The sequence below is a fragment of the Leiobunum rupestre genome, chromosome 2 (genome assembly GCF_980474605.1).
Source record: "Leiobunum rupestre chromosome 2, qqLeiRupe1.1.hap1, whole genome shotgun sequence".
Taxonomy (NCBI): domain Eukaryota; kingdom Metazoa; phylum Arthropoda; class Arachnida; order Opiliones; family Sclerosomatidae; genus Leiobunum; species Leiobunum rupestre.
In genome coordinates this window covers 79,425,218-79,451,760 of record NC_143385.1, presented here as the reverse complement: position 1 = coordinate 79,451,760, position 26,543 = coordinate 79,425,218, and the positions used below count along the sequence as shown (strand labels likewise).

The 26,543-nt window shown below is 33.6% G+C and overlaps 1 protein-coding gene across 2 annotated transcripts in view; it reads right to left on the bottom strand.

The window, feature by feature from the left end:
* Positions 1–24,985, bottom strand: part of su(w[a]) (suppressor of white-apricot) — a 40,626-nt gene extending 15,641 nt beyond the window's left edge. Inside the window, exons 1-7 of one of the 2 annotated variants that reach the window (XM_090166436.1) lie at positions 24,667–24,985; positions 14,543–14,712; positions 12,802–12,921; positions 11,448–11,509; positions 9,993–10,206; positions 9,582–9,652; positions 924–1,035 (exon numbers count right to left, since the gene is read on the bottom strand). In XM_090166436.1, coding sequence (XP_090022562.1) covers positions 924–1,035; positions 9,582–9,652; positions 9,993–10,206; positions 11,448–11,509; positions 12,802–12,921; positions 14,543–14,712; positions 24,667–24,857 — 940 coding nt within the window. In that variant the 5' untranslated portion in view covers positions 24,858–24,985. The remainder of the gene's footprint in view (positions 1–923; positions 1,036–9,581; positions 9,653–9,992; positions 10,207–11,447; positions 11,510–12,801; positions 12,922–14,542; positions 14,713–24,666) is intronic. The other variant, XM_090166437.1, reaches the window with a different exon arrangement.
* Between the last annotated feature and the right edge of the window lie 1,558 nt (positions 24,986–26,543).

The window sequence follows — 26,543 nt, the reverse complement described above, 5'->3', positions numbered from 1 at the left end:
GTATAGCTAAAAATAATGTGAAACTGGAAATATCACCAAAAAAATAGATGTACGCGCTTTAACCTTAATACGAATATATCAGTACCACTAAATTAATTACAAGTAGAACCATATAAATATTCCTTTATTAAAGCGAGTAAATGTTATGTAGTACACTATAGCCAAGAACAAAGACTTTCCTTGTCTCCCATACCAGGGAATTGTTCTGGAACCTAATTTTAAGGGTAAGATTCATTACCATCTACTGCATTTTTCTGTGTTATCGGCACATGGTAAGTTTAATATTTGCTTTACATGATAAAATTCAAGGGCATAGCCTGTGACATTACTTGTAAGGTCACTGTGGTTAGCTCGCGAAACTGGTTTTTGGGTGCCTTCTTTTACAAAGGCCATTTCTTAAGGAATTGCTTGACCCTGCAGGGTCATTATCTGCTCAACTTGGCATAGCCCAAAGAATATTTTTCAGTATTTCCATGCTATACTTATGGATTTGGCCCATAACCAGTTATCTTAGCAAAAAAAAAGGAGGGATTGTCAATTTTTAGAAATATCCATACAGCTGTTATGACACCATTTAAACTCTTACCCTTGTCCCATATATCCCTTGAAGGAAATTATAAAGATATACTTTCATTATTTTTAAGAAGAATTATTAGTTTGGTGTCTTCAAAAATTGAGAGGATAAAACTTAAGCACTAATTTTTTATAACATTAATTCCTCCCCTGCTAAATTTCCAGTTGTTTCATCTCCAATGACATATTTCATAAAAATGACCTCAAAAATAGTTCCTTTTTTCCACAAAATTTGTGAGGCTTGTTATACTATGTAAAATCTCACAGCACCTAGAAATTCTTTTCAACTATTACTTTTTTCTTTACTCTGCGGCATTAGTGTTGCCCTTTAACGTAATATAAACTATTACCCGAGTAATTTTGAGGTTGGGGTTGAACAACTTTATCTTTCAAGTTTTGAACAAGTTTAGAATATGCATCATCCTGTCTGCTTTTGAAAACCGGTAAATCTGGAATTTTTACCTAAAAATAAAATAAAAATTATATTATAATTAAAAAACTTGTATAGAAGATTAATTTTTTAATACACTGCCAGCTATAATAATGAATAAATTAATTATCTGCCAAAGGTAGACATCTGGGAAGAAACAAAATTAGGCATTTACCAATTTAAGTATAATAAAGAAGTATGAGGTATGGGGGAGGTTGGTTGATATTCTACACATTGGCGTTGATGAATGGTTTAGTGGAAAAATTCTTTGAAACACTCTCATAACTAAAGTAATATGAATTACAAAATGCAAATTAGTTTAGAATGGGTCATGGTTTAGAACTGTAGATCCCGAACAGGAATGTTTATTGATTTTAAAGGCCCTATATACAGAGACTAAGAACAAACTATAGTAGATTATCTTTTTGTTGTCAGAATGATTACCAGGTTATGTTGGTGGCAATAAATGCCAGTGAAAACCAATTTCTCTTGTACACTTTAAAATTTGTCTTTTCCTTTAAGCTATAGTTTAGTCTTAATCAAATTTAATTCCATCTGTTTTAATTCTTAAGAATAAGCCCTACCTCTAAAGAAACATGGTCAACTTATTTTAAAGTAGATCTTAACATAACTGTCTCTTACTTTTACAAGTCTACAAGCGCATGATAAAGTTGAGACTAATTTCGAATTTTCTACTGCACATTTAAGTCTTCAGTGCTAACACTATAATTGTCTTGTAATCAAGGATTGCACAAGGGTTAAACAATTATCTTGGGTCGAGGGTTTAAAAATGTTCGGCTTGGCACCGAGGCTGAGGGTTACCTAAATGGTCGAGCCTAGGCCAAGGCTTGGTTCGATTCTGTACATTAAAAGGATCGAACCAGCTAGGGTCTAAGATCTCCCTCGGGCTGAGGCAGAGGCCGAGAGTTTAAAAATGTTTGGCTTGGCACCGAGGCCGAGGGTCTTCTAAATTGTTCAATCAGGTAGTAAATATAATTAATGATTAAATGCATCATTCCAACTGATAAGAATAGTTGGATTTCAAATATCATATTTATTTATTTCATAAATAATATTTATCATGAGATTAATGCAAATTTCTCAGTTAAATTTTTTATTTACTTTTTGTAAAAATAATTAACTTATAATGTAAAATAATAATAGTTTTAAGCGGAGCCTATCTAAACATTGGACTTTAAACCAAATTATTTTAACTGAATCCCAGCTTGTTGCATTTAAAAACGGGACACCACAAAACTCTATAGATTAGATTTCCTCCCGGAAACTTTCAATATCAACATCAAAAGGCATTTTCAATAGCATGACAATATGTTGAAGTTCAATGATACAAAAAATTATCAAGATTTCGTTTATTGGCTATACTCTGCATCAAAAACCAAAAGCTATACTCTTATTAGGAAGGATCGTGTAAGGTGGTGGTTTATGCGTCTTCTATAAAAGCTCACTGCAAATATCATTATCAGTTGAGGTTGACACTGTTATATTAGAATTAGTAACCATGTGGCTCTGCACCTTGGGGAAAAATTGTAAGCGAACTGTTATTGGAATATTCTACCTCCCTCGAATGGAAATATATTGGATCTAAAAGCCCAACTGCAAGAATTAACTGATAGCCCACAGAATGACGAAATTATCTTCCTTGGGGACTTTAATACAGACCTAATTGTATCTGGGTCAACAAATGTATGCCATTTGCAACATACCACATAAGGATTTCAACAGTTAATAAATCAACCAACATAGAATTACTAGTGTTGTTAATTTTCTGGATAAATAAAATGCGGAAAAATTTCCAGAAAATTTTCCGCAAATCGGAAAAATTGAAACAAATTCCTTTTTAAGGGTTTTCTATCGATATAAAACGTCTAATAACAGTAAACATACTAAAAAACATTAAGTGTTACAATGTTAATCATTTTAAAGCTAGTCTAGAGGTTTAGTTTTACTTTTAGATTTGAAAAAATTAGGCGAAAATGCCGCTTTATTTAAATTTGCAAACAATATTAAACGAATCATGGAATAAAAACTTTTTTTTATTTTTTTCGTAAAAATACGGAAAATTTTCCGGAAAAAGGCCTTTGTCATTTTCCAACTTACAACACTAAGAAATACTTTGACAACGATAACCATTATCGAACACATATATACCAACATGCCTGCAAGAATTAAGCAGGTAGCAGTTTCAGACCTGTAAGGACTTTGCTGTACTTTGCATAGGTTATTATAAATGTCCTCTGCAAAATCGATGCAGACGCTCTAGCAGACTAATGTCATCTGCTAAACATAACAGACAATATAGCAGACGAATTTCGTCTGCAAACCAAAACTTTGTTTGTTGTGTCATGTTCTTTTATGAGAGATATATATTTTGATATTCTAACTTTTGGTCTTCATTAAACTTAATTATATTTCATTTCAAGATGTCTAGATTATTTACTAATTGCCATTAATCCCCCACAATTGGAAGCGGAGCGTGGTTATAGATCATTTAGAGAAAGTAATTAGAATGTATAGTTTGAATTGGCAATTAGTGTAATAGAACCAGACAATAGAACTAGATTGAAGAAAGAATTAGTTACAACAGTTACAAAAGATGGATAAACAGAACTTAACTATAGGAACATCTTTTCCATTTAATAAGTTAAATGATGAAAATTATGTGAACTGGAAGTTCAACATGAAAATGGCCTTGTTAGATTTTGGCCTGTGGGGGATTATTGATGAAACAGATGAAACCCTGGGGAAGAGGCTGATGCTAAAGTTAAAGAAGAGATATGAAACTAGAAAACAAAGAGCACTGTCAAAATTGTCATTGGGTGTTGATGACCAACACAAGAACTTAGTGTCACAGTATGATACGGCTGTGGAGGTTTGGACCACACTTCAAGAGTTATATGAGCCAAAGTCAAGGGCTCGGATATCATCCTTACGTAATGCATTTCAAAGTTTGAAATATAATCCACCGGAGAGTATGTCTGGATTTTTAGGGAGAGTTAGTGCTGCGGCTGAACAATTAGAATTAGCTGGTCGAACTTTAGCCCCAGATGATTTGTAGCCCCCCTTACCAAAAAATAAGTGGTCTTGTAACTTTTTAAGTTGGTATTTGGAACAAATGCCAACTAAATACCAACTAAAAACCTACTTAAAAACCACTTTACACCAACTTAAAACCAACTAAAAGCTTTCTTAATAAAGACCACTTAAAACCAACTTAAAACTTACTTAAAAAGACCTCTTAATAAAGACCACTTAAAGCCAACTTAAAACCAACTTAAAACTTACTTAAAAAGACCTCTTAATAAAGACCACTTAAGGGCCTTACCAAAAAATAAGTTGGTTTTTAGTTGGTATTTAGTTGGTTTTCACATTTAAGTTGGTTTTAAGTTGGTTTTTAGTTGGTATTTAGTAGGTTTTCACATTTAAGTTGGTTTTAAGTAGGTTCAAGTTGCCAGCATATTTTAATAAACTATTTAAAGAGGTAATAAGTTGTTTTTAAGTTGGCTGGAAAATACTAATTTTTTGAAGTTGGTTTTAAGTTGGTTTTTAGTGGTCAGATAATTACTTATAATTTTTAAGTAGGTTATAAGTTGGCTTTAAGTGGTCTTTATTAAGAGGTCTTTTTAAGTTGGTTTTAAGTGGTCTTTATTAAGAAAGCTTTTAGTTGGTTTTAAGTTGGTGTAAAGTGGTTTTTAAGTAGGTTTTTAGTTGGTATTTAGTTGGCATTTGTTCCAAATACCAACTTAAAACCAACTTAAAAAGTTACAAGACCACTTATTTTTTGGTAAGTGCAGAAACTAGTACAAAAGGATGATGAGAAGACAGATAAACAGGGCGGATTTGCATCTTTACAATACAGACAGACTGGTCAACAGAGAAATAGATTTACACAGCCAAGACGTGTATTTGCATTTGCAAATACACATCAAAGTTTTGAACGTTACAAATGTGGAAAAACTGGACATATAGCGGGACATTGTCAAGAAAATATTCAAATAGACGCTAGACAAATAGATCAAAGAGGAAATAGACAGGAGCGCAACCAGAACAAACCAGCAGGAAAAGGTTACTCTAGTGGTTGGGACAATAACAGTTCATATATGAATGCATATTTGGCTTCAGCGATGATATCAACATCAGATAGAGATTCCTGGATTTTTTATTGTGGTGCTACTCACTATTTCTGTCATAAAAGAGAATGGTTCGTTGAATATCGAGAAATAGACGTAGCGATTGATATTGCTCAAGGAGGAGCAAAGGCTCTTGGAACTGGAGTTGTTAATATGATAGTCAAGACACCATATGAGGAAGAATTACTACATTTGACAGATGTATTCTACGTTCCAAATTACAACAGGAATTTATAATCAGCGAGAAGATTCGATAATAATGGGTGTAAGATCATAATAGTTAATGGATCTATTAAAGTGTATGGAGTTGATCAGAAATTAGTTTTATCATCAACATTGGCTGGAAATAATTTATATGTTGTTGATGCATATATTCCAAGTACTGATGGACACACAGTGAACCGTTCATTAATGCCTAGATGTAAAGCAAGTTTAACTATTGATACTGCTAGATGGCATCAAAGATTGGGCACCCTTCAGTGAAACGAATGAAAGAATTACAGAGTAAAGAGATGATTCATGGCTTACCAGAATTTAAGGGTGACATTGATCATTGTATACTTTGTAAAGTGGCAAAATCAACTAAGACCGCTTCAAAGTCTATACCAGATAAATCCACAAAACAACCTCTAGAGCTTGTTCAGTGACATTTGGGGTCCCGCACCCGTTACATCTTTAGGAGGTTCAAAGTATTTTATCAGTTTCATAGATGACTACACTAGAAAAACTACAGTTTACGTCAGTAAGAATAAAACTGAAGCTTATTAGAGGTATAAAGATAATAAAGTCATGGCTGAAAGGCAAACTGGATTAAAACTAAGAAACTTCGCACCGACAATGGTTTGGAATATTGTGCCAAATATTTTGAGGAAGGTTGTAGAAAGGATGGAGTGACGTTGCATAGAACTAACACATACAGCCCACAGATGTCGAATGGAATTGATGTTTATCATTATGACAACATTACGAATCAGAAAATAAGATCTGAACCTGAAATGAAGCGCTACCCTTACCAAAAAATAAGTGGTCTAAGAACTATTTAAGTTGGTTTTAAGTTTGTATTTGAGACAAATACCAACTAAAAACCTACTTAAAAACAACTTAACACAAACTTAAAACCAACTAAAAACTTACTTAAAATGTTACTTAATAAATACCACTTAAAGCCAACTTAAAACTTACTTAAAATGTTACTTAATAAAAACCACTTAAAGCCAACTTAAAAAATAATATGTAATTTTCTGACCACTAAAAACCAACTTAAAGAAAAAGGCATTTTCCCACCAACTTATTTTACTAATTTACTGAAATATGCTGACCACTTAAAACCAACTTAATACCAACTAAATACCAACTAAAAACCAACTTATTTTTTGGTAAGGGATATATGGTCATTATTTAAGTGTTCTGTTTGCTGACCTAAGTAAGGCCTTTGATACAATGGATCACGGCACTCTTAATTATTCTCAAGAACAAGGATTTGTCTACAGCAGCATGGAAATGGTTCAATTAATTCCTACTTTACTAATAGAAAACAAGCTGTAGTTGTCAGTGGTGAAAACTCAATGACCAAAATGTCCAGCAAGGTGTCCCCCACAGAGGCATTCTTGAACCAACATTATTTAATATATATACTAGTGATATAAATCAATAGCTTTCCACAAGTCTTTCGAAGTAGTACGCGGACGATAACGCTCTCATAAATTCAGCAGGATATATTGATGACTTTATGAAGGCATTGGGGAAAGAAACAAAATCTTAAATCTATTTTGATCTCTAGATGCATAATATTAAACTAGGGGAAAACTGAATGTATGATTTTCAGCCCCATTGAGAAATCAATACAATCTGATGTACATACCACGATTGTAGGTACTGAAATCAAGAGAGTATCATCCTACAAATATCTTGGGGTTTTAATAGACAACACAATTGCATGGAAATATTACATCAATCATGTTATTAAAAAGAATAATATAATAGTAGGATGGGTATACTTAGACCGATACATGCATCCCTTGATACAGACACCCTAAATTTATTATATAAAGCACTGATTCAGGCAATCTTCACCTATGGTGATATTTTCTATAACTCAACTAATGAGTCCTATCTAAAGAAAATACAAATTGCTCATAATAACGGTGCACGTTTTGTGGCCAAAAAGAGGAAAAGAACCTCAGCTAAGGATACAAGAGACCAACTAAATTGACTAACACTGAAACAGCTATTACTGAGAAATATTTTGATATTTATGCATAAAGTATCTAAAAACCAGTGTCCAGAATATCTTTTCGACTTTTTTAAAAAACCTTCTAAAGTTCATAAACACCAAACCCGCAGTACTAAATCAGACTTTTATGTTGATCATCTAAAAAATATCTTTACGTAATAAAAGTTCTAAATACCGCGGAATAAGTTTATGGAATAACATGAAAAGTAAATTAAAGCAAAGAGATCATTTTAAAAAATTCAGGGAAGAAGTGACAAAATACATTATGAGCGTAGATATATAAATGTATTGAAATTATATTTCATATTCTTAACTTCCTTATATTTGAAATTAATACGCGGGACCTCTTTGTAAATAAGACCTGTCTGAAAGCGATATCCAATAAAGCCTTTTATTATTATAACCATTTGAAATTCTTATGGCATAAGAGCTACCAATTATTGAGCAGCACAGCCTCACTAGCTGTTTCTTAAACAATTATACAATTTAGGTATAATTTATTTCTTATTTTACATTGAACCTGGGTGGTCCGGCCTACCTACTCAAAATTGCCAATCCACTTGATATTCATATCCACAGCCCTTTGTATACCCTGTGTAGCAGACAAATTTGCTGGGCATCAAAAGATTTAGATCATGTTACCTATTGTTTTGATTTTTGATGTTCAGGAAAGTTACTCAATCAATTAAAATGAGCCACAGTGAAATCATCAGACATGAACAATAAAACTTTGATTCATCAATAACAAACTGTAGTAAACAGCTTAACAATGACCAAGTTTTACACGTGACCATGCCTAGGGACCATTTAAATAAATCCTGGGTGCACCACCTTACACAGGCGAACAACAAGTATAAGTTTACCATTCAGTGACATATTCCACTGCGAATCGACAAAATGCACCAGCAGGTAATTGTACCTAGTAGCTTATTCCAGATAGAGCAGCATTGGCTTTACGTAAAACTAGTGATAGCTGCCATACATGCTTTTAATAAAAAAAATTAGTGTGATTAGAAACCTGATGGAATGAGCTAAGCGTTGATACAAAGGCTTACGGAATACAGCCTTAATGAAAACGTACAAGAGTTAGCGAAAGACATTCATTACCACATATTCACCAACTATAACAAAACGTTGAAATCTATCTTTGATTACAACTTCGCTAACGCTAAACTTCATGGATTGGCAAATGTTGCTGTGGTTGAGTTTATTATAAGATGACTAAACAATGAGGCCCTGATTAAAGCTCATAGTGCAAGATATTTTATGACAGCCCTTTTTATAACGCTTTAAGCAAGATTTAAGAAATATAAAATTTCTATTGAATAACTTAAAGCCTTCAAAATATTATTCTTAAAATTGATCTTCAAATGCTCAGCAGGGAGTCACCACAAAAGAAATCATGACCCTTGAAAAATGAAAAGCAAGATCAATTGTGTACTAACAGTTTTAGATCTATATGGATAGAATGTAAAGATAGTTTTAAGCCAGAAAACAAAACTTGTCTGTAGAAAATGTCAGGTGTTAACATACTAAAATGATGAGTAATGAACACACGAAGTCACTTCGATAACTGAGGTTCAAAAGATGCAAACGTTGAAGCATCAATAAATGGTAATACTTTGAAATTATATACATTGACTTGGGATACAAATCTTACAAAAAAACAATGCCGACAATCTGGGATTGCTTTCCAAAAATAGCTGTAAATAAAACAAGGGGCTAAAGGAATGGTTTTGTACTAAAAAAAAAAAAATAACCCGTGGCTGAAATTAAGATGTAAGGAAACTATAGACTTAACAATTTTGGAAGGATAACTATGAAATTTTTGAAGTACTAAACTTTAATTAAAAAATAATAATAATTGTCATTCTGCATATGGGACAAAAGAGAAAAAGGCAAAGCAGTTTTCATTTAAACTTCAGTGAAATCATGATCGCATCTTCAAGCAACCACTTTCTGGCACTTTCTCAGCCCCTGTTTCTGCAGATTCACATGAGTGAATAGTTAAATTCATATGACAGTGTTGCCTTTTTAAAGAATGCAATGCTCCTGTGTATTTCTAAGGCCTAAGAGGCGTTTAAATTTGTTAGTTTTCTGTGTAACAATTTTTAGAATTCAGAAATCAAATTAAAATGAAGACATTTTTTTTAAAGGAACAGTAATTCACAGTTGTGCTATTGTCAATATTACGTACCGGTGAAGTAGACTGTGCTGCGTAAAGACTTGGATGAAGATAATCAGTATTGTCATCACTATCCGAGTCCCCTATCAAAAAAAGGAATACCAAAAATTAGATATTTCACAAAAATATTACGCACTGGTATTAAGCTTCAAAATAGTAATAATAATTATAAAAATATGAACTTAAAAGTATTTTAAAAACTATTCTCTCTTTCATACATACTGTGGACAAACGTGGATTAGAAATTGGTGCCAGAATTTTCTTTACCTTTAATTATAACAATATACTTTGCTTCCTCAAGAAATGACCTAAGGAATCTCCATCAAAATACTAGATTTTGTCTCAACTCTTTCGGTGTCAGGATGAAACTTCATTTAAATGTCTCAAATATAAGAGATTTTTAGCATCAACTTGGAAACTGACCTTTTTCTTCGGTTGGCTTTGGATGATATCGACCAGTTTTAATTGACGTAACAAGATGTTTGAAGTATGGATTCAACTGGTTTTCAAAAATGAGGAATTGAAACTGAGGATTAGATGACTGCTTATTTTTAATAACAATCTCCATCTGAGGTCCATGTTGAGCAATAAAAGCCGCAGTTTTTTCCATTATTAAGTGAACTTTCATTGTTTCTGGCTGAAAAAAGTTAAGCTTAATGTAAAAGCTATAGTGACATGGTCATTCTAAAAATTTATAGTTTGGAAACTTATTTTATCCTAAGGGTACAAAATACACAAGGGCTGACCACTATCCGTAATCGGTGTATAAGCCTGTAGCTTTGACTGTACTCACTGTAATCGGTGTACAGAATTGAAGGAAGTGGTTAGCCCCTCATTTTCTCCCATAAACATCTAAGTGTAGCTACCTAGTGAACCAACCCTAAATTGCGTACAATTTTGATTGGCCAGGTTATAAGCAAATTTGCCATTTATTTGCTGGAATTTTTTTTTAACTGCTATCATAAATTATAGTAATGAGGTTGACTTACATCTGTATTATATTCTTAGCATTATTAGTTAAATGTGACATACATTTAAAAAAAAATGTTACTCGCGTCTTCTATAACTTTGTAAATTTAGGGTTTGATATTTTGAATATTGAACAAAATTACATAGCAATAGTTAGTACTTTTGATCACTGTCCTGATATTCAATTTTTATCAAAGGATTTGCTTCTCTTATGGTTCACATGACTAATTTTATAACTTACAAGTATTTTGGTAAGCTGACAAGGTTATTTTTCAAAAACCAAACTCCTTACCCTTACCAAAAGATAAGTTGTCTAGGAACTACTTAAACTTGGTTTTAAGTTCGTATTTGGGACAAATACAAAATAAATATTAATTAAAATCGAACCTAAAACCAACATGTAATTTTCTGACTACTAAAAACCAACTAATTACAAACTTAAAAAAGAAAAACTAGTTTATTGAAATATGCTGACAACTTGAGCCTAGTTAAAACCAAGTATTTAATATCAACTAAGATGTGTGTCTACCAACTAAATTCCAACTTATTTTTGGGTAAGGGATAAGAGATATACAAATTGATTTTTGATCTCACAAAAAAAATACAAGCTAATTTTTTTCATTATGTAAGATATTCCAAGATCATTGATCATTTACTAAGGCATTTCAATAATAAAAATTTTTGATCATTAAAAAACTTCAGTTTAAAGATTTTAACACAGGTTAATTAATTTGTACATCTAATGATTGATTTTTGAGATATCTAATGAGAAAGGTAAAAAACCAGCAGAAAAACTTATTTTTAGATTCCTGGAATGTGATTTCTAAACAAAATTTTATAATCACAACTACTATATTTTAGGTTCTTGATAAAAAAAGTTTCTAAAGAAATTTAAATCAAGATATTTACTATTTGCATTCCTGAAGGAATTGATAGTTCTTGTGGTAACTTAAATGGTTGTTCCTCTTTTTCTAAAGAAAAAACAAAAAGTTAGAAACAGACTATGAGAACCATCAAAATAAGAATTCAAAAGATGTGAAGAAATACACAGTAATTTAATTTTTGGTTGGAACTGACTATATATGTAACATCCCGAAAATTTCAGACTTCTATCACCTTAAAATACAATTTATTCAGGTTTCAGTCATGGTTCTTGCCATAGATAATTCCCCATAGGGCTTGCAGCGGCACGCTAACCCCCAAAAGATTTACAAAAAAAAATTCTAGTGATAATAATAATAATAATAATAATAATAATAATGTTAGCCGTGGTCAAATGGTCCTATTTCCACCTCTTCCTTCTGTCAGGAAGGGCCCAGAAACTAAGTTTTGCCTCAGGCTAATGGAGATTGTTCAGGCCTCCTGGCTGCTTCAGAGAATTGGGTAGTCTGCTGTGGGGAGTTGGGTCTCCGTAGGAGACGCAATGACCCTGTTTCCCGGCCTTTTGGAGCCATGCTGGAATCTCTGATTTCGGGTTACGTGGGTTGCAGTGTGCCCATCGTTCCCCTTTAGGAGCCCTTTCTGAAGGGCTAGGCTCTCTACCTACATAGGTAGGGTGTCAACTGGAGGTGCTAAAGCACCCACTCTCTCTCCCACAGCTGTGCGCAAAGTGGAAGCTTGTTGACCCATTCCTGCGCCTTTTGTCGGGATGAGTGACTTGCGTCGAGGGTGAGAACATCAGTAATTATTATGATTAGTGATAAGTGGGGAGAAGAGCGAGAGATATGCCCATCCGTGCAAGAGCAGCTTTTTTGCTCTCTGCCTATAGAAGCCCGAGATAAACTCTTTATAGCCTGCCTTTGGCCAACCATCTTGTGGTCAGTCAAGAGTTTGAGATAAGGCCGCGCACTTTGCTAGAGGGGATAGGAACGGCAGGTTCAGGACCCAATAACCCAGCCTTAACATCAGTAAAAGTGTTCTACAACCCATGACTGTTTTTGTCACCTGTCCGGGCTTGTGGATGCTAGTATGACGAGACCGCCGGTGTAGTAGCCCACCTTGATTGCGCTTGGAGCACCGGTTTATAAATTCCTGACAAACTTACACCACTGTTCTTAAACATCATAATCTAATAATAAGAATATCATTCCATGGGTGACCAAAGCAGTTTAGTGAATTAACAGTACTATTAGACAAATCTTGGGACAATGCAGCAAGTCAGACAATTAATTAATTGTAAGCTTAACTTCTTTACACATGTCAGCAGAGAATATAACTAATTATCTTCCATATTACTATAAAAAGATATGTACAATAGACTTACCATCAATTGCAAGTGCTTCCTCAGTCTCTAATTCCTTTTTCTCATCATTATAATTAAAACCAATTTCGTGGTATGAACAATCTTCAGCTAGGGCTGCCTTAAGTCTTTTCAACTCCTCTTCTGCAAAAACCAATGAATATCAATGTGCAACAGAGCATCAGCAATTACTATAAAGCATTAACTCATTTTTGAAATAAATGGAGAAAGGTCTACAAAAATTATTTCCTCATAATAATAAAAAAATATAAAAAAGTGGTTAAGTCAAATAGAAAAGAGATTCCCCAAATGAAGCAACCATTGAAAAAGTGTTCAACAAGAACGCTTAATTTACTCAAAGGACAGCGATTGTGATTCATTGGATTAGATACACTCTACAGTACATTCCAAATCCTACAACCAACGACAAACTATCAGACCCGAAAGAAATTAATGGTTCCAATAGCGACAGCTTGAACCAGTATAGATTTTCTATGCTCAATTATTTGGTTTTCTTCTTCCATTCTGCCTGGGATACAGCTCAGAGAAGGGCTTGTAGATGATTAGGCTAAATACAATGGTGCAAGTGAAATCCCACACCAATGATTTCTCACCAAACCACAAGACAAGCGACATGCCAACGGGCCTTTTACCAATGACACGAGAGAGACCTGGGAGCTTAAGAATTGAGAGATCGACCTCCAATGGTCCAAATGTCATTAAACTTAGACTACTGAAACAGACGACACGAATTCCGCATAGTACATGTGCGTGGTACATATAGGGGCACCCAAGCAGAGGGGCTGAATGCTATGCGAAATAGTGACCTTTAAAGAACAGGATTCCTTGGAAGCAGCTGAGAGAAGCCTAGCATCATCTTGTTCACTAGTCCTAAATTGAGCTCTCCCAAATGGGTAAGATTTAGAAACACACGTCTGCTTCCGACAGTGTTGCCAATTTAACAAAAAAATATATATATATATAGATAATGAACAATGGATTTTAAGTAGGAATAGGAATGTTAGGAGTGTCCCAGTGGGAAAACCACTGTTTCTCCTATGGAAACAGGGTAGGTATTTAATAATATAATTTAAAGATTAAGATGTAGGAAAAAGTCTCTGTTCCAAGGTCCTCAACCACTATCTTCAAAACGTCGATTTTACTTGCTAATCAAGAGGAAATAGATTTTAGAAAGGGGTGCTCCCAAATGCCCTTAATTGGAAAGTTACAATATTTAATACCCGGTATTACCAAGCTGAAATAAGATCTAAATTGTTCATTGACAAAATAGCCAAGATTGAAAAACAGAAGCTCCCTTTTGATGGATTCAACCCGAAACCATTGTCAGATTGAAGGCTAGCTAAGGACTAGATAGAGGTCAGCACCTAGCGATGCATCATCCAAATATTTAACTGCAAACTCGGGTGAGAAGCCACTTAATATAAGTGAGGCATAAAAGCAGCTTGCTGTACACTAGATATTAGTGATTTAACGAGGTGAGTGGGATCCTTGCAACATTGACATAAATATAGGTCAGGAAGCTCCTTTAAAGGGCATTTTGGAGACAGTCTGAACAAGTCATAATGAAAAAATTAAGGAAATCAACTTTTAAGCAAATAAGATGGCACAATCCAACTATAATCTGCACCAGTGATACCTTAATTTAAAAAAAAAAAACATTTGGGCACAATATTTCATTTGTAAAAAAAATATATTTAGACATATAATATTAATAGCTGAGCTTCATCAGCTAAGATAAACTTACCATGATGTATATCTTCCTCAGAGAGCTGATTATGATACAGAGAAAAATATCTTTCTTCCTCACACAATTGTTCAGTTTTTTGGTCTTCATCACCCAACTTTGGAAAGACTTCACTATTGCTATTTGCTTCATACGAACTCAAATCATTTAAATATCCTCGTACATCATACCTACCAATAAAGAAAAAGAACCTTGTATTAGGTAAAATACACTTTTTAAATTATGTATTGCCTTTTGGTGCTTCTGACCACGATATTATCTCGTGTATCAGGAAAAGGAACTGTCCTAAGACCAAAAAATCATTATAAAACATTCGAAACTATCAAAATACTAACTTTGATAATATAGCGAGAGACGTTCAACTATTCCTAAATACTATAGACTATACCATCGTGGATACTGCTGTAAATCTTCTTAACAATATTATCATTGGTCAGTTAGATATGCATGCACCTATAAGTACTAAGAGGAAATCATTAAATGACCCTCCATGGTTAACTAACGAAGTGAAATATACAATGTTTATGCGAGACAAGTTCAAAAGGAAGTCTAATAAAAATAAAAACTTTTTCAATGAATATAAACATCATAGAAATGTGGCCCACAAAATGGTTAACGATGCCAAGAGCAATTATATTAAGAACATCTCTAATAAATCGTCTAAAGACTTCTGGAAAAACATAAAAAAGAACTCTGGATCAGCTCCAAAGATAAATAGCAGCCTGATTCTAAATGTAAACCATGTACGTATAACCGAATCATTTGACATTGCTGAAGCACTTAACTACCACTTTATAAATAATCAATCCCAAAGTAATTGTGCTTCTCTCGACAATGATAACAAAGAGAACGATCCCCTCACAGTCCCTCAATTTAATTTTGAAAAAGTTGATGAGAAGATTGTTATGTCTTATATCGAAAAGCTAAAAAACACTAAAGCAACAGGTACTGATGGTATCTCTATTAAAATAATAAAGGGTCTAGCGATTCTTATATCACAAGCTCTTGCCACAATCATCAATTTATCATTTGAAACTATATCGCTTCCCATCTATATGGAAAGAAGCCAAAGTAGTCCCTATATTCAAGTCTGGGAATGAAGAAGATACAGAGGTATCTCCGTCTTGCAATGTTAATCAAAAATTCCGGGCAAAATAGCAAATGACCAATTACTAAATCACGTGATACAAAATGATATGCTCCATAGTAATCAATCTGGTTTTATTCCAAAACATTCCACTATGACATGTATAACTAACTTATACGAGAATCTACAAAAAGAAATCAATAGGAATAGATTTGTTGGTATTATTTTTTTGGACCTATCAAAAGCGCTTTTGATTGTGTAAATCACAAGAAATTAATACGCCTAGTCAATATTGATCAGGAGATACATTACATTCATATGAATGTAATGTATCTCCTGATGTCCTAAATTGGTTCGTATCATACCTGACAAATAGAAAACAAGCTGTAACAGTAAATGGAACTAAATCAAATAATAGTACTATAATCTCCAGCGTACCACAAGGGAGTATTATCGGCCCTCTACTCTTCAACATATACACTAAAAATTTACATAAATGTTTAAATTCTTCATTATCCTTAGAGTTTGCAGATGATAATTTTCTGCTTGTCTCTGATGAATCAGTTAACAATGTTTTGATGAAATTACAAAATGACTTTACCATTTTTAATAATGAGCTAAGCCAATTAGGTTTAAATTTAAACTTAACAAAAACCGTATTTATGTTATTTTACCCGAACAAAAAGACCAACCAACTAAACAGCATCACTGAATTGAGAACCACTAATATTAAAAGGGTCGACAAAATTAAATATCTTGGGCAAAATTGAACTACAGCGGCCTAATGTAATTTTGTTTTTTTTTGGTGGAGAATGTAGCACTTGACGCGTAGATTACGAAACTATTTTTTGGGCCGCAAATGATTATTTTTTTAATATAAACTTAATTTTAAAAAGTAGTAATTTTAGGGAATTACCGTTTTTTTGTATTTTTTTGGCGGAGAATGTAGCACTTGACGCGTAGATTACGAAACTATTTTTTTGGGCCGCAAATGATTATTTTTTTCATTAACTTAATTTTAAAAAAGTAGTAATTTTAGGGGATTAGTAACGTTTTTCTAAAAAATAGTTCCGTCGTGTATCCGTCGACACCACTTTTTTGACGCGCCCCAGCCCCATTCCGAACATTGACGGTGGGCCTTCTGTAATCGTACCCAGTGGCATCGTAATTAGTGAAATCGTATAACTTAAATACTAACAAAAATGAGAACAGGTTTGCTTCCAAAACACGTAGAAGACGTTACTAAATTCCCCGTATTGGCGCCTGACGGCGCCGCGCACTCCCTTCGCTCAAGCGCTGGGGGTGCGCGGCGCCTCCCCAACCCCATACTAAAAAAAGCGATGGGCCATCTATAACGCAACCTAGAGGACAGTACCAAGCCTAACGCATCAAGTATATACTTTTAATATCAACCAGAAAAAAGCGTTTGTGGCCCAAAAATACAAAACACCTAGAAAATGAACAAAACCTGTAATTGATTTTATAAAGTACGGGAATATCACTTTGTGGCCCAAAAACACAAAACACCTAGAAAATGAACAAAAACTGTAATTGATTTTATAAAGTACGGGAATATCACGTGGAAATTATTAGGACACCGAAACTGTGGTGTCGGCGAACACACGACGGAAATAAATAAATGCCCAAAAATGAGAAATTTTTCAAATTACTTTAAAAATTTAAATAATCATTTGCGGCCAAAATAAAAAATACCATCGGCATCTACGTGATAAGGTCTATCAGGTGCAACCAAAATTAATATAAAATTCAATGAAAATAAGAAATTTTTAAAATTTAATTAAAAAATTAAATAATCATTTGCCGCCAAAATAAAAAATACCCTCGGCATCTACGTGATAAGATCTATCAGGTGCAACCAAAATTAATATAAAATTCAATGAGGCCGCTGTAGTTCACTTCACCCTACAAAGTTATTATTTGTGATGTTTAAGCTAGCAGTTTAGGCAAATGAAAGTATTTTTTTTGGTACTTAAAACAAATGGCTCCTCTATTCGGTGCTTTCCTGTATTACTTAAAAAAAACCATGTAAATTATCGCCTTTGTCATATTTGCAGTGCAAAATATTTGGAAAAAGGGGATAGAACTTCTTAGTGGGGACTTGATATTATAACATTTAAATAATAATAAAAAAATTCTCCATTGCTATATTTTATGGGTATATTTCAGAATTAAACAATAGAGAGGTTAAGCAAGACGCTCTAGAAGTGCGAATGATAACGTCTGGAGTATCTAGATTTTCGAGAAATAAATTCTTTAAAATAAGTTAGGCGCGCTTTCACTTTGACTGCTAGAGAAAACATTTACAGATACAATAGAATTTTAACACATTTTATTAATACTTGCTTAACTAGGGTACATGACGAAAATAAAAACGTGTTAAGGTAATATTAAAACGCACCTTATGCATAGCTGTGAGTATTCCCTTACCAAAAAATAAGTTGGCTAAAAACCACTTAGGACAACTTGTATTTCAACTTGGTTTCCAGTTTGTATTTGAGACAAATGCCTACTTAAAAATAACTTAAATCCTCTTTATTAATCCACTTATTTCCAACTAAACCAGAATCAACATTTACATTTAACTACTTAAAAGCAACCTAAAAATATTATGTAATTCCCGGACTGCTAAAAACCAACTAATTATAAACTTAGCAAAAGCAGTATTTTCCTACCAACTGAAAAACAACTTACTACCCCTTTAATAGTAACTTGAAATATGCTGACAAATGAGCCTACTTAATACCAACTCAATATCAACTAATAATGTGTATACAAACTAAATACAAACTGAAATCCAACTTATTTTTTGGTAAGGGTTGTCTAAACACAAATATTTGTTTTCATGTACTACCCTGCTTTACTTTTTGTGCCTACCATTTCACCTATAACATATGAGGCTTAAGAGAATTTCAATTTAAACCAGTATTTAAGATTCTAAAACGCATCTTGCTAGAAACCTATCATAATTATCTTTCGATTTGTTGGGCGGAAAAATTTTAATTTTAAGTATTTTTATTTTAAGGCTATAGATATTATACTACGTGTAACATTAACTCTACAGAAATATGTCGTCGTCTTCAAGTTATAAAAGGTTCCGACTCTGAATTATACCAAGAAAACCATGGAGAATGATCACGTAACTCTCGACATCGTTGTTCAACTTCTACAGAGATGGCCTAACCCTTACCAAAAAATAAGTGGTCTTGTAACTTTTTAAGTTGGTTTTAAGTTGGTATTTGGAACAAATGCCAACTAAATACCAACTAAAAACCTACTTAAAAACCACTTTACACCAACTTAAAACCAACTAAAAGCTTTCTTAATAAAGACCACTTAAAACCAGCTTAAAACTTACTTAAAAAGACCTCTTAATAAAGCCACCTTATAACCTACTTAAAAATTATAAGTAATTATCTGACCACTAAAAACCAACTTAAAACCAACTTCAAAAAATGAGTATTTTCCAGCCAACTTAAAAACAACTTAAAAACAACTTATTACCTCTTTAAATAGTTTATTAAAATATGCTGGCAACTTGAACCTACTTAAAACCAACTTAAATGTGAAAACCTACTAAATACCAACTTAAAACCAACTTAAATGTGAAAACCAACTAAATACCAACTAAAAACCAACTTATTTTTTGGTAAGGGAACCTCTCTAACGGTGATTGAACGGATAAGGCAGGATAAATTAATTTTTGTATTTACAATTATTCCCCTTTTTAAATTTTTTATTTTAAAACAATTAATGCTTTTTATTTCGCATGTATAATGCTCACATCACAATATTTGAGTTTTTTTAGTCTGTTTGTAGGGCTTGGAAAACTCAACCAAATATTTTCAAACATTTTAAGAACAATGAATTTTATGTATTTTAAACATAATTTAAGTATCTTTATGTTTAAAATACATAAAAATTCTATGCCTGACTATGTTCTTTAAATGTTTGAAAATATTTCGCATACATATACTACACGCTCATGTCCATATAACCTTGTACTAAATTATAAGGAATCCAGTATTATGGATAAATGTGTAAAAGTCCGTGGCATCCGCTTATGGAACTCTTAACTCTAGAAAATTAAAAACCACTATTACGTAGTAAATTTTAAAAATTTTTAATTATAAATTAAAAATATTTACAGACGTACCCTTACCAAAAAATAAGTTGGATTTCAGTTTGTATTTAGTTGATATACACATTATTAGTTGATATTGAGTTGGTATTAAGTAGGCTCAAGTTGTCAGCATATTTCAAGTTACTATTAAAGGGGTAATAAGTTGTTATTCAGTTGGTAGGAAAATACTGCTTTTACTAAGTTTATAATTAGTTGGTTTTTAGTAGTCAGGAAATTACATAATATTTTGAAGTTGGTTTTTAGATGTTTCCCTAGTAGGATTTAAGTTGCTTTTAAGTAGTTAAATGTAAATGTTGATTCTGGTTTAGTTGGAAATAAGTTGATTAATAAAGAGGATTTAAGTTATTTTTAAGTAGGCATTTGTCCCAAATACAAACTGAAAACCAAGTTGAAATACAAGTGGTTTTTAGCCAACTTATTTTTTGGTAAGGTGTGCTTTTGAAGAAATAAATTTTGACAAGACTTTAAGAAATCTATCACTAGGAACTCTTTACCAAGCGTAATTAAACAAATTATTTCTCTGCTGCAGTTCAAAAAGGCAATAAAGTATCACATTCAAAATTTGACTTAGAACCCTATACCAAAAAATAAGTTGGCTTTCAGTTTGTATACACATTATTAGTTGATATTGAGTTGGTATTAAGTAGGCTCAAGTTGTCAGCATATTTCAAGTTACTATTAAAGGGGTAATAAGTTGTTATTCAGTTGGTAGGAAAATACTGCTTTTACTAAGTTTATAATTAGTTGGTTTTTAGTAGTCAGGAAATTACATAATATTTTGAAGTTGGTTTTTAGATGTTTCCCTAGTAGGATTTAAGTTGCTTTTAAGTAGTTAAATGTAAATGTTGATTCTGGTTTAGTTGGAAATAAGTTGATTAATAAAGAGGATTTAAGTTATTTTTAAGTAGGCATTTGTCCCAAATACAAACTGAAAACCAAGTTGAAATACAAGTGGTTTTTAGCCAACTTATTTTTTGGTAAGGTGTGCTTTTGAAGAAATAAATTTTGACAAGACTTTAGGAAATCTATCACTAGGAACTCTTTACCAAGCGTAATTAAACAAATTATTTCTCTGCTGCAGTTCAAAAAGGCAATAAAGTATCACATTCAAAATTTGACTTAGAACCCTATACCAAAAAATAAGTTGGCTTTTAGTTTGTATTTAGTTGGTATACACATTTTAGTTGGTATTAAGTTGGTTTTAAGTTGTCAGCATTTTTCAATAAACTAGTTAAAGGGGTAATAAGTGGATATTAAGTTGGCAGTATGGTTTTAGTTGGTAATAAGTTGTTTTTATGTATGGTTTTAGTTGGTATTTGTCCGAAATACAAACTTAAAACCAAGTTCCTAGACCACTTAATTTTTGATAAGGGACTAATGACATGTAATACGATTATTTTGACTATTGTTTTAATTTTAATTTAATACCGGACTCCATTGTAAACCAGATCTCTATGATCTGAACTGGAATATCCAATAAAAGCTTATTATTATTATTAATGGGGCGTAACATACTCGCTCAAATTGGATCTCACTGAAGACAACTAATCCATCTCTATACTTGCTTTAAACCCTTACCAAAAAATAAATTGGATTTTAGTTTGTATTTAGTTGTTAAACACATTTTAGTTATATTAAGTTGGTTTTAAGTAAGCACAAGTTGTCAGCATATTTCAATATAGAAGATAAAGGGGTAATAAGTTGTTGGGAAAACACTTTTCTTTAAGTTGGTGTCTTTATTAAGTAAGTTTTAAGTTGGATTTCAGTCTAGTTGGTGTAAAGTTGTTTTTAAGTAGGTTTTTAGTTAATATTTAATTGGTATTTGTCTCAAATACAAACTTAAAACTAACTTTAAAGTAGTTCCTAGCCAACTTAATTTTTGGTAAGGGAAGGGAGTATGAAATTCCATAGTTATGGTGGGTTAACGAATTTTACCTTTCTAACACCAGGTTTAACAAAAGCTAGGAGTTATTGGTTACGTTAAAAACCAGCCGTAGCGCATGATAGCAGATGATTTTTATACTCCCTTAAAGCGCCGAAGCGCATGATAGCAGATGATTTTTATACTCCCTTAAAGTGCCATAGCTATATTCCAATTCCTTTCCACCCTGATGTTCTTGATATTTCAAGGAGGATTCAGGGTGTTATAGGGAAGGGGAACAACTCCAGAACAGATTTTTTGGAGATATTGTTGAAACTGAGATAGAGAGAAGCATCGTGCATTTGGACTTTCTAACCGTGATGTTGCTGGTTAGATTTTCATAGTGATCTGTTTGCCTGTATGCTAGTCTGTACTTCATTATTAGAAGGCTACTTTGTAACAAGGATAACTATTATCAATGACTCCCCCTAGGTGTTGCCTAAAGGAATTTTCCACCCAGAAAGTCAAACCTCCAGACTTAAGATTAAGAGAAAAGAGTACTTAACATGTGTTAATTTTTGAGCATTAAAATAAATTTTAACTTTATATTAATATACAAAGTTTAGAAAGTACCCTTAACATTCTCTGTCAAAATAAAAAAGTAATTTCAACATAATGGTCCCTATTTTTTTATGGGAGATTTTTAGGCACAATTTTAGGGCAGAAAATACTTTACTACCATGGAAGTAAGATTCAAGGAACAGTGAGAAAGAATTTTATAAGCAATATAACAACTGTTGGGGGTTGATCACTACATTTCAGTTTCTTTCCTGGTAAGAATCAAAATACACCCAAGGAAAACACATGCCCAATAAGATGATACTTGGCATGGTAAAAACTACCCTTACCAAAAAATAAGTGGTCTTGTAACTTTTTAAGTTGGTATTTGGAACAAATGCCAACTTAAAACCAACTAAAAACCTACTTAAAAACCACTTTACACCAACTTAAAACCAACTAAAAGCTTTCTTAATAAAGACCACTTAAAACCAACTTAAAACTTACTTAAAAAGACCTCTTAATAAAGACCACTTAAAGCCAACTTATAACCTACTTAAAAATTATAAGGAATTATCTGACCACTAAAAACCAACTTAAAACCAACTTCAAAAAATGAGTATTTTCCAGCCAACTTAAAAACAACTTATTACCTCTTTAAATAGTTTATTAAAATATGCTGGCAACTTGAACCTACTTAAAACCAACTTAAATGTGAGAACCTACTAAATACCAACTTAAAACCAACTTAAATGCGAAAACCAACTAAATACCAACTAAAAACCAACTTATTTTTTGGTAAGGGTAGTGTTGGCTGATATCGTAATTTAACCAACACTGATTTTGATAATTTTCCGATACCTATATCTAACAGATTTTTACTGAAACCAACATTTTTTAATAAATTAGCAAAGCCAAAGGTCACGGTTAGTGGCGTCATCTGCCTTGTTTTTGAGAATATTCGTTTTAAAATATCGTGAAAAATGTGTAATCATCAGTATTGGGTAAAATCGATAATTTAGAAAAATCGAGATACCAGTAACTGATACTGATATCATATTGGTTTTCGCCCATCACTAGTAAAAACACTTAAAATAGAAATGTAATAATTCTGACACAACACTCCTGCCAAATAAATTATGAGCTAAGTTTGGTTTATTTTAGACTGAAATTTTCATTGTATAAGCTTCTCAGCAGAAGGTTTGAAGATTTATGTAATCTGCAGTTATTATTATTATTAGTAGAGGTTGAGTGGTTGGGTCAAGCTCAACCTAGCACCTCGACCAGAGGTCAATTGTGCAGCCCCAGCCTTTTAGCAAATTTTGCTTCCCCGAAATATTGGAAAGATCGCTCATTTCTAGCCTATGCATACCATGATACTCAAACCTTTGAGCCACATAAAAATCACAGACACAAAGTACATCAGGGAAAGATTCTTTTTCAGCAAGGCATGCCCTGCAAATAGGACTCTCACTGATGAAAAAAGGAGACCCGTTACCACCCTGATACTACTCTTGGAGAGCAAGACCAACTTAGTCCAGGGATAAACTCCTTGACCTGTCTCTCTGCCATAGCGCCATGCACAGGGCTGCGAACCAGGCCATTGGGTATTGGAATAGAAGGTTCAGCTCCCAAGAACCTAGCCTCCGCACCCTCCTTGGCCAGAGTGTCAGCCCTTTCATTACTATGATTCCCCCTATGACCAGGCACCCAATAGAGTTAAACCCTATTATGGATGCCCAGTTCTGAAAGGAGATCCAAACAGCTAAGAACAAGCTTGGGAGTAATATTAAACTGATTAAGAGCCTTAAGGGCAGCCTGGCTGTCCAAAAAAATTTGCAAAGTCTTGCCCCGATACTTCTTAAGACAGAAGTCTACACAAAAGCAAATGGCAGAGATCTCTGCCTGAAAAACTGTAGCAAAAACGCCTAGGCTCTCAAAATAGCCAAACTTCTTAGTCTGACTGTAAACTTCAACTCCCACCCTTGAGTGAGTCTAGGAGCCATCCGTGAACCAAACAATTTCACCCTTGGTTCCAAAAACTGTGTTGCCAGTCCAGTTTAAGCGACTTGGAAAGTAAACACTAAACAGCTTTTCAAAGTGTAAATTTGCAGCCATATTGTCAGAACCCATTAATAAGATCAGTAAATGACCAAAATATTGCTTACTGGAGTTAAGCAGACCTCTTAAAGGGATTTAAGTCTGAGAGAAACTAGCTCATAATTAGTTATTCCCCCTAAATGGAGCAGCATAGTGTTGGGGCCAGTTGCCAGTGCAGTCAGTCACAAGCTGTTCTGAGATTATCAGTTGTTAGAGAGAGTACAAAAACTCCGGACAATGGTTTCAGTGCCTGAAGCTCACCCAGTGAAAATGGTCAATCAGTGCATAAATTTATGACAGTTCTGTTCATTCTAGGCATCATTATTGTGCACAAATAATGGAACTGCAAGCTTTACCTGTCAATTTTATGCGTGTCATCTCCCATCCATGGGATTAAATATTTTCCCTGATCTACACAGAGAGCACGATCATCATCTCGAAACAATTTACAAGAATATCCAAACACTAATAGCTCATCCTCATCTCTAGACACCACTTTATCAAATTTTCCTAACCAACTGGAATGACTTTCCAAAGACCTTTCCATTATTTATTACTGTTAACAAACAGGCCTATAACGTTTCCTTTAAGTCTGTCATTAAAAGAGCGTATAACTTTAAAATTAAAAACGTTAAATAGATACCAGTGCAAAACACAAAGAAACTAGAGTGGTACAGTGGCTGACATGCTCGATATGTCTGTTACCTTATTACGTCGTCTGCAGTCAAAGTTTTTTTTTTTGTAAAAGCCGAAGGACACCAAAATGACCAGGCTGAGAAATATGGAATTTTTTAAACTAGACCTGGGGCCAGTAGAGAATAGGTCCACTTACCATTTTTTAACCTTCAAAATCAGGCTTTCATAATTTATTTTCAAATTATCTATTCTTGACAATATGTGCTAGAGCATATGCTTAGAAGTTAGTAGGTAAGTTATTCTGGGTATTTCAAAATTTTTAAATATACAATTTTAGGGATTAATATACTATTTTTTTAATGAACTAAAATCTTGAGGGGAAAAAAACTTTGAATTAATTAAGTGGTCACCAGGGCCACTAACACCCCGAGCATTTAATTTTTAAACTGGCCCAGCTAATTTTTAAACTGGCGATTGGCCTGTGATAGTGCCTTATTTCTCACATTTAAAATGACCAAATAACGAGGGATTGTAGAAGTCGCTATAGGCTTCGAGCACCATCTGCCTTAAAATCCGTCAATATGTGAAAAAATAGCAGACAACTTTTCATGTATTTCCGGTTGAATCGAGTTGAATTTTCAGCTGTAGCGCAGAAAAAAATTTTGAACGAGCAGACAGCTTTCATATATTAAATTTAAAACTCAGTCGGTACTCGGGAGAAGGTGATACTTATAACCAAAATTTAAACTACGCACGAAGTCTATCGCTTACAGAGATGCGAAATTTCCTTTAGTTAGCTAAACCTAACTAATTTTGACGTCATACGTGGGCGATAAACGGGAGTCACGGTTCTTTTCAGCTCGCATCCTGACTCCTGAGAATTCTGAGTTTCTCGGAGTTGTTTTTGAAGTTGAACGACCTTCAACTTGCCGGGAGAAGTGGCGTACTCCTGTAATCCCAAGCGTCTGGATGGCCGTTTGATGACGACCACCAATCCCCCAACGTGTGGTCGGAATACTTCCGCCACGGGTGTCCCCACCCCTGTCCCCACGTATCCCCCAGTTGGCGTGGCCGTTACACATATCTGATTAATCAGATGATTCGGATCTTCGCTGGGCTCGCGGTCTTCTCAGACTCAATCAGCCCTTATTTCTTCCTTCTTTGAAAAAAACGACATTTAACTTTTCTTCTACATTCGTTCGTCAATAGTAAGTACATCTGGCCATTTATTTATATTATTGGCTATTTTTTACGGTTTATATTATAGTGTATTGTAAAATAGTAATTGTTTACATAATGTCTTAGTGCTTCTCTTAAAGGGTTCCACCATGAGGCTCGTAAGGGGTGGAACGTTCGTCCCCCTCTAGCCAGTCCATAGATATAGGAAACATATATAAAGGTCTAGATAAAATATTTCAAAAGTGGTGAATACGGAGGTGACCGCTAGCAAAAATGCGTAATTTCTGCAGGCTATCCTTATAAGACGCTATCTATCGGTAAGAAAGCTCGTGCTATCGTCGCGAGAGCCATTGTCTCCAGCTTAAAAATTATACTAAAAGTCACCAACAGATGGTGCCTAAAGACTACGGCCTGCGGA